The sequence below is a fragment of the Drosophila novamexicana genome, unplaced genomic scaffold (genome assembly GCF_003285875.2).
Source record: "Drosophila novamexicana strain 15010-1031.04,08,12 unplaced genomic scaffold, DnovRS2.1 tig00001059-arrow-arrow-pilon, whole genome shotgun sequence".
NCBI lineage: Eukaryota > Metazoa > Arthropoda > Insecta > Diptera > Drosophilidae > Drosophila > Drosophila novamexicana.
The window spans coordinates 1,117,487-1,130,845 of NW_020824837.1; the positions used below are offsets into that span (position 1 = coordinate 1,117,487).

The 13,359-nt window shown below is 40.8% G+C and overlaps 1 protein-coding gene across 1 annotated transcript; it reads right to left on the reverse strand.

Annotated features, from left to right (window-relative positions):
• Positions 1-6,288: 6,288 nt before the first annotated feature.
• On the reverse strand, positions 6,289-12,443 carry LOC115765865 (serine/threonine-protein phosphatase 1 regulatory subunit 10). The gene is made up of 6 exons (XM_030709595.1): positions 12,157-12,443; positions 11,894-12,074; positions 11,728-11,825; positions 11,352-11,626; positions 9,918-11,240; positions 6,289-8,349 (listed from the first exon to the last, which is right to left on the reverse strand). The coding sequence occupies exons 2-6, from the start codon at positions 11,894-11,896 to the stop codon at positions 6,692-6,694; spliced, it is 3,357 nt and encodes a 1,118-aa protein (XP_030565455.1). The 5' UTR covers positions 11,897-12,074; positions 12,157-12,443; the 3' UTR covers positions 6,289-6,691.
• Between the last annotated feature and the right edge of the window lie 916 nt (positions 12,444-13,359).

A 13,359-nucleotide genomic window follows, 5' to 3' on the forward strand; every position in this document is an offset into this window, starting at 1 on the left:
CACATCTAACTCAAATGCGGTTGCATGGTTGCAATTAATATTTAAATTTAACGGTCGCCAAATTCCATTCGGCATGTCGGCTGTGTCACAAAACTTCAACCAAATTCAACTGAATTACCAGGCGAACAGAAATGCCAGCAGGTAGCCAAAAGTCCGATACACCAGAACAAAATTAGTTTGTGCGCCGGCGCGCCATTGGTCAAGCGGAAATCCATTATGGCTGCTCGGCGAAATAAGTAACTGTAACTATCCTTTTGCTTTGATTCCTCTATGCATATTCGTCAATATATAGTGATGCGCAAGCACGCAAGTGATGCGCCGTATTTGGCTGAATAATGCAGTATCCGCTAAAACTAGCCATTTATTTTAAGAAATGCCGACAAGTTTAGTAAATTGTGTCTGATCTTGGGGAGATGATATTTTTGGACTCGTGAGAGTATATTAATCAGATTAAATATTGTCAAATTTTAATTTTGCAATTTTTTTTGTCAATCGGACTTGTGATCCGCAGGTGTCGAGTAAACTATATATTTTCTCGATCGGCGTAAATTAATTTTATATTTAGCTTTATTTGGCATGCATTTAATATCTTTTATGTCCTACTTAAGATAAAAGCTATATACATATATAAGTCATACGCTTCCAAACTCCGTCCTGTGCCTAACAGATCGAATAATCCAGGGGTTATCTTGGCAGCATACGAGATATCAAACCGATTTCACATCTAACTCAAATGCGGTTGCATGGTTGCAATTAATATTTAAATTTAACGGTCGCCAAATTCCATTCGGCATGTCGGCTGTGTCACAAAACTTCAACCAAATTCAACTGAATTACCAGGCGAACAGAAATGCCAGCAGGTAGCCAAAAGTCCGATACACCAGAACAAAATTAGTTTGTGCGCCGGCGCGCCATTGGTCAAGCGGAAATCCATTATGGCTGCTCGGCGAAATAAGTAACTGTAACTATCCTTTTGCTTTGATTCCTCTATGCATATTCGTCAATATATAGTGATGCGCAAGCACGCAAGTGATGCGCCGGATTTGGCTGAATAATGCAGTATCCGCTAAAACTAGCCATTTATTTTAAAGAATGCCGACAAGTTTAGTAAATTGTGTCTGATCTTGGGGAGATGATATTTTTGGACTCGTGAGAGTATATTAATCTGATTAAATATTGTCAAATTTTAATTTTGCAATTTTTTTTGTCAATCGGACATGTGATCCACAGGTGTCGAGTAAACTATATATTTTCTCGATCGGCGTATATTAATTTTATATTTAGCTTTATTTGGCATGCATTTAATTTCTTTTATGTCCTACTTAAGATAAAAGCTATATACATATATAAGTCATACGCTTGCAAACTCCGTCCTGTGCCTAACAGATCGAATAATCCAGGGGTTATCTTGGCAGCATACGAGATATCAAACCGATTTCACATCTAACTCAAATGCGGTTGCATGGTTGCAATTAATATTTAAATTTAACGGTCGCCAAATTCCATTCGGCATGTCGGCTGTGTCACAAAACTTCAACCAAATTCAACTGAATTACCAGGCGAACAGAAATGCCAGCAGGTAGCCAAAAGTCCGATACACCAGAACAAAATTAGTTTGTGCGCCGGCGCGCCATTGGTCAAGCGGAAATCCATTATGGCTGCTCGGCGAAATAAGTAACTGTAACTATCCTTTTGCTTTGATTCCTCTATGCATATTCGTCAATATATAGTGATGCGCAAGCACGCAAGTGATGCGCCGGATTTGGCTGAATAATGCAGTATCCGCTAAAACTAGCCATTTATTTTAAAGAATGCCGACAAGTTTAGTAAATTGTGTCTGATCTTGGGGAGATGATATTTTTGGACTCGTGAGAGTATATTAATCTGATTAAATATTGTCAAATTTTAATTTTGCAATTTTTTTTGTCAATCGGACATGTGATCCACAGGTGTCGAGTAAACTATATATTTTCTCGATCGGCGTATATTAATTTTATATTTAGCTTTATTTGGCATGCATTTAATTTCTTTTATGTCCTACTTAAGATAAAAGCTATATACATATATAAGTCATACGCTTGCAAACTCCGTCCTGTGCCTAACAGATCGAATAATCCAGGGGTTATCTTGGCAGCATACGAGATATCAAACCGATTTCACATCTAACTCAAATGCGGTTGCATGGTTGCAATTAATATTTAAATTTAACGGTCGCCAAATTCCATTCGGCATGTCGGCTGTGTCACAAAACTTCAACCAAATTCAACTGAATTACCAGGCGAACAGAAATGCCAGCAGGTAGCCAAAAGTCCGATACACTAGAACAAAATTAGTTTGTGCGCCGGCGCGCCATTGGTCAAGCGGAAATCCATTATGGCTGCTCGGCGAAATAAGTAACTGTAACTATCCTTTTGCTTTGATTCCTCTATGCATATTCGTCAATATATAGTGATGCGCAAGCACGCAAGTGATGCGCCGGATTTGGCTGAATAATGCAGTATCCGCTAAAACTAGCCATTTATTTTAAAGAATGCCGACAAGTTTAGTAAATTGTGTCTGATCTTGGGGAGATGATATTTTTGGACTCGTGAGAGTATATTAATCTGATTAAATATTGTCAAATTTTAATTTTGCAATTTTTTTTGTCAATCGGACATGTGATCCACAGGTGTCGAGTAAACTATATATTTTCTCGATCGGCGTATATTAATTTTATATTTAGCTTTATTTGGCATGCATTTAATTTCTTTTATGTCCTACTTAAGATAAAAGCTATATACATATATAAGTCATACGCTTGCAAACTCCGTCCTGTGCCTAACAGATCGAATAATCCAGGGGTTATCTTGGCAGCATACGAGATATCAAACCGATTTCACATCTAACTCAAATGCGGTTGCATGGTTGCAATTAATATTTAAATTTAACGGTCGCCAAATTCCATTCGGCATGTCGGCTGTGTCACAAAACTTCAACCAAATTCAACTGAATTACCAGGCGAACAGAAATGCCAGCAGGTAGCCAAAAGTCCGAGACACCAGAACAAAATTAGTTTGTGCGCCGGCGCGCCATTGGTCAAGCGGAAATCCATTATGGCTGCTCGGCGAAATAAGTAACTGTAACTATCCTTTTGCTTTGATTCCTCTATGCATATTCGTCAATATATAGTGATGCGCAAGCACGCAAGTGATGCGCCGTATTTGGCTGAATAATGCAGTATCCGCTAAAACTAGCCATTTATTTTAAGAAATGCCGACAAGTTTAGTAAATTGTGTCTGATCTTGGGGAGATGATATTTTTGGACTCGTGAGAGTATATTAATCAGATTAAATATTGTCAAATTTTAATTTTGCAATTTTTTTTGTCAATCGGACTTGTGATCCGCAGGTGTCGAGTAAACTATATATTTTCTCGATCGGCGTAAATTAATTTTATATTTAGCTTTATTTGGCATGCATTTAATATCTTTTATGTCCTACTTAAGATAAAAGCTATATACATATATAAGTCATACGCTTCCAAACTCCGTCCTGTGCCTAACAGATCGAATAATCCAGGGGTTATCTTGGCAGCATACGAGATATCAAACCGATTTCACATCTAACTCAAATGCGGTTGCATGGTTGCAATTAATATTTAAATTTAACGGTCGCCAAATTCCATTCGGCATGTCGGCTGTGTCACAAAACTTCAACCAAATTCAACTGAATTACCAGGCGAACAGAAATGCCAGCAGGTAGCCAAAAGTCCGATACACCAGAACAAAATTAGTTTGTGCGCCGGCGCGCCATTGGTCAAGCGGAAATCCATTATGGCTGCTCGGCGAAATAAGTAACTGTAACTATCCTTTTGCTTTGATTCCTCTATGCATATTCGTCAATATATAGTGATGCGCAAGCACGCAAGTGATGCGCCGGATTTGGCTGAATAATGCAGTATCCGCTAAAACTAGCCATTTATTTTAAAGAATGCCGACAAGTTTAGTAAATTGTGTCTGATCTTGGGGAGATGATATTTTTGGACTCGTGAGAGTATATTAATCTGATTAAATATTGTCAAATTTTAATTTTGCAATTTTTTTTGTCAATCGGACATGTGATCCACAGGTGTCGAGTAAACTATATATTTTCTCGATCGGCGTATATTAATTTTATATTTAGCTTTATTTGGCATGCATTTAATTTCTTTTATGTCCTACTTAAGATAAAAGCTATATACATATATAAGTCATACGCTTGCAAACTCCGTCCTGTGCCTAACAGATCGAATAATCCAGGGGTTATCTTGGCAGCATACGAGATATCAAACCGATTTCACATCTAACTCAAATGCGGTTGCATGGTTGCAATTAATATTTAAATTTAACGGTCGCCAAATTCCATTCGGCATGTCGGCTGTGTCACAAAACTTCAACCAAATTCAACTGAATTACCAGGCGAACAGAAATGCCAGCAGGTAGCCAAAAGTCCGATACACTAGAACAAAATTAGTTTGTGCGCCGGCGCGCCATTGGTCAAGCGGAAATCCATTATGGCTGCTCGGCGAAATAAGTAACTGTAACTATCCTTTTGCTTTGATTCCTCTATGCATATTCGTCAATATATAGTGATGCGCAAGCACGCAAGTGATGCGCCGGATTTGGCTGAATAATGCAGTATCCGCTAAAACTAGCCATTTATTTTAAAGAATGCCGACAAGTTTAGTAAATTGTGTCTGATCTTGGGGAGATGATATTTTTGGACTCGTGGGAGTATATTAATGTGACTAAATATTGTCAAATTATAATTTTGCAATTTTTATTGTCAACCGGACATGTGATCCACAGGTGTCGAGTAAACTATATATTTTCTCGATCGGCGTATATTAATTTTATATTTAGCTTTATTTGGCATGCATTTAATTTCTTTTATGTCCTACTTAAGATAAAAGCTATATACATATATAAGTCATACGCTTCCAAACTCCGTCCTGTGCCTAACAGATCGAATAATCCAGGGGTTATCTTGGCAGCATACGAGATATCAAACCGATTTCACATCTAACTCAAATGCGGTTGCATGGTTGCAATTAATATTTAAATTTAACGGTCGCCAAATTCCATTCGGCATGTCGGCTGTGTCACAAAACTTCAACCAAATTCAACTGAATTACCAGGCGAACAGAAATGCCAGCAGGTAGCCAAAAGTCCGAGACACCAGAACAAAATTAGTTTGTGCGCCGGCGCGCCATTGGTCAAGCGGAAATCCATTATGGCTGCTCGGCGAAATAAGTAACTGTAACTATCCTTTTGCTTTGATTCCTCTATGCATATTCGTCAATATATAGTGATGCGCAAGCACGCAAGTGATGCGCCGTATTTGGCTGAATAATGCAGTATCCGCTAAAACTAGCCATTTATTTTAAAGAATGCCGACAAGTTTAGTAAATTGTGTCTGATCTTGGGCAGATGTTTTTTTTTGACTCGTGAGAGTATTTAAATTTGTAGCCTTTCGTAAAAATAAATAGCTAGTTTTGGCGGGTATTGTATTATGCAGCCAAATCCGCAGCATCACTCGCGTGTCTTGGCATCACTATTAGACAATGCTTTTTTTTATATGTATTGACGAATGTGAGTTAGAAACCAAAACAAAAAGATGATTACAGTTATTACACCGAGCATTTTACATATATATAACCAATTGCGCGCCGGCGCACAATCTGTTTTAATTGTAGTCTCCGACGTTTGACTACCTGCTGGCATTGCTGTTCGCCTGGTAATTCACTTGAATTTGGTTGAAATTCTGCGACACGTGACATGCCGAATGGCGACCGTTAAATTTTAAATGATAATTGCAAACAAGCAGCCGCATACAGATGTGCAATATGTATGTATGGATGAGATGTAAAATCTCGTCGCAGCTTTTGATAAAATTCGAAAATATTTTAGTTTTGTAATTTTTGAACACTAATCGATGGTCGTGTTCCGTAAGAGTCGAAGGGGGTACATATGTATATCAACTTGTTATATAAAATAAGACTTTAAATACTCGACATACATATACAAAAATATTAAATTAAATATATGTACATCTATTGTAAACGAAATCAGATATTGCATTGTTGTCGATTGTGAATACAAATAACTAGGATTTTAACAAATAAGATAAGACGGATATGATAAGACAAACCCAAGACTGAACATTTTGAAGGCTTAATATATAATACTTGATACATCTTAAATATTGGCATTCGAAATATGTATTAAATTTCTTCATATGACTTGGTCTTTATTGTTAACAAGCTAGCTTACGAATACAAATTACAAATAAAAATTAAAATTGAAATGTACGAAATTCGAAATGAGTTTCTTCTACTTTTTACATTACACTAAATATATGTATGATAGATATTGGATAGATAACATAGTATACATATATGTATATGTATATATATATATATATATATAAGTGTGTATGTACAGTATAAAACTAATGTTGGGCGCCGGCGAGGCAGTACTCCTCCGTGGCGACCCAGGCTGCAGTCTTCATTGGCTGGGGGGCAGCGTGTGGTCCGTGATCCGTTTTGATTTTTGTTGCCGGGATCACAAACCATATCGCAGAGATTTGAATATACATGGGTATGGTGTGTGCAAAGCTGTGAGGCTCTGTGAGATCTATACTTTCGAATCTTCCTCGGAAGATTCGGGTGAGTCCTACATTCTCTTCTTTTGCGGATGCACATACTTGCACGACTTGCCCATGTGACAGTGTCCGCGCATGAATTGTTTGCAAATGCCTGTGTTGTTGTTGTTATTGCCACCGCCCCCGCCACGATTGGAGCCAGAGCCCGCTGACCGCCAATTGCCGCCGGAATTGTCCTGGAAATTGTTGCCACCGCTGCGCCAGTTGCCGCCGCCTCCACCTCCGTTATTCTTGCGATTGTTGTTGCGTGGCCCGCCGCCGCCGCCGCCGTTCGTCATGGGCCCCATGCCATTGGGCATGGGTCCGGGTCCGTTCATCATGGGACCATTAGGTCCCGGTCCCACCGGTCCCGGCCCCGGACCGGGTCCATTCATCATCATTGGCGGAAAGTTCATATTATTGAAACCGGGCGGCGCACCAAACGGACCGACTGGACTGCCAAACTGATTGCCCATAAAATTGGGTGGCATACCGGGCGGATTGTTCATCTCCATGCCGGCCGGTGGTCCATTCATGGGATTCATCATGGGACTGCCCGCCACCATTGGATTCTGCCAAATTGGCGGCGGTCCCGGCTGTGGCATATTCAGTGGCATCTGTGGATTTGGATTCGGTGGCATGTTACCCGCGTTGGGCATGTAATTGGTGCCAAACGGCTGGAAGGGATTATTCTGCGGCAACAGATTGGGATTCATGCCGGGAATAATATTGTTCATGCTGTTATCATTGTAGCCCAGCTCGTTGCTGGCGGCACTGTAGCCCTTCGGCTCCGGCCAGGGCAGTGAGCTGTAGTCATTGACCGCGTCCGGATTGCCCGTCAAATCATCGATGGGTATAATGGGAATGTCGTGTGAGAAATGCGGTTCCAGTTCCGCCTCGGCAGCACTGTCGGGTATCATGTCCGGCGAGAAGTAGAGCGCACGCAACGTGGTCGCCTCACGTTCCGCCTGCACGATACGCTGCTTGGATAGATTGCCGTTGGGATGATCGGGCACATTGGCCACCTCGATCAGTGGACGCCACTCCATTTGCGGCTCCATAATATCATCGAAGCCGCGTCGCGCAATATTCAGCGCATCGCGTTCACTGTAACGCTCCATGTTCTTCATTTCGAGGAAGCTCTGCTTCGTCACGTTCACACGCTCTGAGCGGTCCACCTCAAAGTAGCGTATCTGCGTCAGTTTCTCTTCCGGCTGCCAGGTGAGCTTCTTTTTGGGTCCGCGGCGTCGGTGCAGCATTAGCACGCCGGGTGGTCCATTCGGTCCGCAGCCGGGTCCAGGCTTTTTGGGCTCCTCGGGCGTATCGTCCGCATCGTCCGGACTGGCATCACCAGCGGCACCGCCGCTCTCCACCGCCGACTTCTCCTTTTGCACCTTCTGTTCAATGTCCTCCTTGACCTTCTTCAATGGTATATCATCATCGTCAGCATCTGTGTCCTTGCCCGGGGAGCCCGTTCGGCTGTCATCATTCTCCTTGGTGCTATCATCGGACTTGTCCTCACTCTTCGATTCGTCCAGCGTATCCTGATAGAATTTGAGCGGCGCCAGCGGCGCATCCTTTTCCGTTGGAGATGCGGCCGCATTCAGCCGCTTACGCTTAACAACCTTCTTGGGCTCTATGGAAGCCGCCAAAGCATCCGAGAATAGATTTGTCTCCACCAAAGTTGAAACTGCAAGCAATAAATACGAATTAATAAGAAATAATTTAAAGAATATATAATGCAATTAGGGTTCGTTACGCACTCTTCGGGTTTTTGCTTTTGTTGCGAAAAGAAACTGATAAAGGGGGACTATCAAAATACCTGTATGCCCAGCTAATTTGGTAGAAAGCTATATATATAAAAAAAAAAAAACACGACGTGCCTGGCGCAAGACTAAATCTTTAACTATATACCATATAGCTGAATCTATATAAGTATATATATAACTATATAAAATACGCGCAGCCTCTGCACAGACCCCCAAAAACTGCTCGAATAGTATATATAAAATATATACAAGCAGCCGATTTGCTTAACTATCAAACAAAAATTAACATCAAAACCTATCGTACACCCCTTGCAGACGCTGATCAACAACAACAAAAAGAAAAGTAATGAAAAAAAAATAGAAAAACAAAAAAAATTAATTAACAAACTGATCAACAGCGCGTGGGCATATGCCACATGTTGCAAGGCCAGCTCAAGTGAAAAGACGGCCAAGTTCTCAGACCTTGGTAGCATCATGAACATGCAACACAGCACAGTTTTCCATTTTCATTTGCTTTCATATATATACTATAGATCTTTTAAGTTAGTGCTGGGTGCTTGTCAAAATATCGTTGCGACCATCATAGCCAGCGGCAACTGTAGCGTGTGTGTGTGTGCTCGTCATTTTGGCTACCAAACTTTAAGAAACGCCAACTCAAGTTTGATGTTTATATAGATATATCATCATCATCATCATCAGCATCAGCATCATCATAGTTTTCATATCATATTTTATTTCAATAGAAAAAGTAGATTTTTCTAGAGGAAAGTCGTATTTATTTTTGGTTTTTCTGTTTTGTTTTTTTTGTATGTAGTAGGTTAGTAAGCTGCATCTACATACCTTATAAGCTAAATCATTAACGTGTATTGCATAGATTTATAGATATATGTTCGGTTTTTTTGTTTTGTTTTTATCTGTTGTTGTTGTTGTTTTTTTTTTTTTGTAGGTTGAGTTTTAATACTTAACACCAAGCCGACTTGCCGCCGCGCCAGCTTTCCGAGGAGCGCATGCGCCGTACAATTGGGCTCTGTCTTGCCGCTGGGGCCCATCCGGCCTGCCACATCGTCGTGTGCCCCGCCGCTGATCAGAGCTGCGCCGGCAACCAGCGACTTCCTCGTTTTGTCCTTCCATTTGCAGGTAGGCTTCAACAAACTAAATCAAAAATTCAACTAGTATAACTGAATGACCGACCGACCGACCCGCCGCGCGCACAATCGATCGATCGATCCGGGCCAAATAATTGATTGTACCAAAAAGCATCCAAAACTTGTCTAATCAAGATTTGCAGTTTGCCCCAAACCCAGCCCAATCAATCAATTAATGAACCACCCCAAGCGAAAATTAAACTCCTTAAAATGATTTCAACAAAAATACACACACAAGAAGTTCGTGTCAAATTGCAGCAAAACAACAAAAGCAAAAAACCGACAGAGTTTCTGTAAAGAGATAATAGGAGGATTAGTAACGTGCTCTTTGGAACGATGCTTACTTTTTTTGGGCGCTATCAGCTTAACCGATCCCGGCCGGTCCACATGTCCAATCACATGATTCATATCGATTTTGGGCTTCTTCTCGGCAGGCGTATCCCGGGGTGGTGGCGATGGACGCTTCAGTGCCGTCGCTGGGGGCAGAATCGTTGGTGGTATTGTTGGCGTCGTCGAAGATGTGGGCTTCTTAAGGCCTTTGCGCGATGGTGGGGGTGGCGCCTCCTCGGTGAGGCCATGGGAACGAAATTTGGACTGATACGTCTTGACTGTGGCCGTCTTTTCGTTATCACGGCGTATTTCTATCGATATCGAGGCCTTTCTATTGGGTATGGATATCGATTTGGCCTTTTGTACATCGGATTCACCATCTTTAGTTTTCTTTTCGGAGGATGCGGGCGGTGGCATTAGTTTGTTGTCTTTTTCATTCTCCTTCCTGGTGGCCGTCGAAGACGACGACTTCTCTTTGTCTTTATCGCGATTGCGATCTTTGGAGGTGCTAGAGCTCGACGAAGAGGAGGATGACGATGACGACGATGATTTAGAGGATTTGTGCTTGTTAGATGAAGATGTCGCCGTCGAGGATGAGCTAGAACCCTCCTTTCGATCCTTATCTTTGCTTGAGCTCGAACTGGAACTTGATCGTGCCTTGTCTTTGTCACGATGCTTATCGCTGGAGCTGCGATGGGACGAAGATGATGAACCCTTCGACGAGCTCTTGGAGGAAGACGAAGACGACTTATGGCTAGACGAAGAGGACCTGTGACTGCTGGACGATTTTTTATCCTTGTCACGGTCTTTCTCCGATCTACTTCTACTCTTGTCCCGAGCACTCTTATGCTTCTTATCAGACTCGTCATCAAGCTTTGAATCTGCCGTTGTACTACTATCATCTAAATTCGATTTCTCTGAACTGGCTAAATGGGCATTCGGCTCGGTCCCTTTGGACTCAGAGCCAGCCTCAGATGCTGGTAAGGAACTATCGTCATCGTTATATACACTATCTGCCGTTGTTAACGTAGAGGCAGATTTGTCAACAGTTTTGATTGTTATAACTATATTGCGCTTGCGCTCAGCCGAGGAGGTAATCGTGTAGTTTTGTTTGACGGTCGCACCGCCGCTGCCGCTGTCCGTGCTGTCCGACGAGCTGTGCTCCATATTCGTGTCCTTCAGATCCGATCCCGACGTATCCCTGGCTACTAACGCTGTCGTCTGCTGTGACTCGACTGCCCCCGCGGGCGAACTTGTGGTAGCTGTTGTGCCGCTAGGATTCTCCGTAACAATCTTTAACCACTGCTCAACCAACCGCTTCGCCAGTATCCGTACGCCTAAAATGAGCAAAAAATATAAAAAAGGAGGAACAAGGGCAAATTGCCATATTACCAGATTAGTCAGTTATACAGCCATTTGGTTTATAGATCTAGTGAAGTGACACTTACCTTCATTGCCCCCATCTTTGCACAGCCCTTTGACCAAAATGGGCGCCGAGTTTATTTTTAATCTATTTACATCAACAGGGGAAAGTAGCAACAATTCAAGTATCTCTTGTACGAGTGGCCAGTTCATTGTTCGTATCGCATCGCTTAGCCAGGTGCATACCAGACCCCATCCGCCAACTGTCATAAAGTCGCCCAGCAGTTCTGTTTTGGTCGACTTTAAGATCTGCACGTAAACGCACTTAGATACCAGCTTTTTTGAGTATTTCGTCATCAACCTATAAAAATCCACCAGAAAAAATAAATAAGTAAGGAAAACTAACGCTAGAGGGCGCTTGGTGTTTTTTTTTTTTTTTTTTTTGCACATGTGACAACTTACCCCGCTATCCGTTTTACTTCTGTCGCACTTAGTATACCTCCATTGGTATCTAAAAGCACCCGCAGGCACTTTAATAACTGTAAGGGCACTATGCGCGGCTGCAATTATTTTAAAATTTCATTAATTAAATAAATCAAACTCGATTAAAACATTATTACAAACTCACCATACTTTACTTCTTTTTTTAAAAACTATATGGCAACGCCAAATAGAAAATGCACTACTGTCGTCTCTTTCTAACGCAAGCGTCGATTCGTGCGTGCGTAAATTATAGAAATACAAACACCACGAAGATTACGTAATGCACCAATTTAGGCCATCAAATTGCAATCTTTATAAATTCAGATCTAAAATCGTAGAAAACGTCACTTAGTATTTGTGCACATACATATACAAATAATATTCAACTACACTTTGCAACAACGCTACCTAGCGACGCAATAAATTGTTATAATAACCATATGCTAAATAATCTTGCATATGTACGATCCATGTCCATTTATTTGCCAAACGAGCACCAATGGCCTTCAATTGTTGTATTCAAGTTAATATTTGTATGTTTTTCGATTTGACCAATTTCATCAGCAGTCCGCTTCCAACAAAAAAACGTGTTTCGCGTTCTAATGCTCTTGTCAACTACGCAGTGATGGAACCAATCGACTAATCGCAATCGATACTTCAAATGAACATGCAACCCTGCATTGAAATTAACCATTCATCTGCAGATGTGATTAAATATTTTTCTCAAAAAATTTTTATTGGAACATTTTTAATGAACGCGCGCTTGAATTGTTTTATGTAGCCTCCTAGCTGCAAATAAACATTTTTGTTCGAGATATTCTTAATTTAAAGGAGTTGGCAGCGCCGTGCCGTAGCCACGTAGACGCGTCATCGACGCCATATTGATTTTTCACAGAAATTTCTCACTAATACGCAATATGCGAAAAAATTTATGTTTTAACGATACAATACCAATATTTTCCACTTGAAATGAAAGAACTAACAAATTAAATCAACTTTATGCAAATTTTGCACGACACATCCACGCCCCCAGGTGGCTTTTTTTTCTTTTATCCGGATACACTTCAGGTTTTACGTTTATTGATGAAATTTTAGCAATATGACCTACCAAAAAATGAATTCAATTCAATTGTTCGCCAGCTAAACTGATTTATTTTTAATATTGACGAGTTTAAAAATTTATTGCGTCTCAAATTATATGCGAAAGTGAAAGTCCGTGCCTCAACGAAAATAACATCGACCAAACTCACCCAAAAGCAACAATAGAATGAAATATGAATGGAAAATTTCATTCGACACACCTTATTTGAGTACCTATCGATGTTTCAACACTGACACGATATTTCGATAACTGTTTCGCTCTAGCATGTACGTCACTATTTTAAAAAATGTATATATGATTTCATAAACTATCAATAAAAATGGGAACGTTTGTCGGACAAATAAAATGCCTTGTTGATTTTTCTTGGATTAATTATAATTTTCACGCAGTCCTACAAAGCTAATTTATTTTCAGCTTGGGTTAAACTTTTGTAACCTTGTATATTGTGTGTATTGATGTTACTTCAACTATCGTTATATGCTATCGCACTCATAACATATTATCGATAC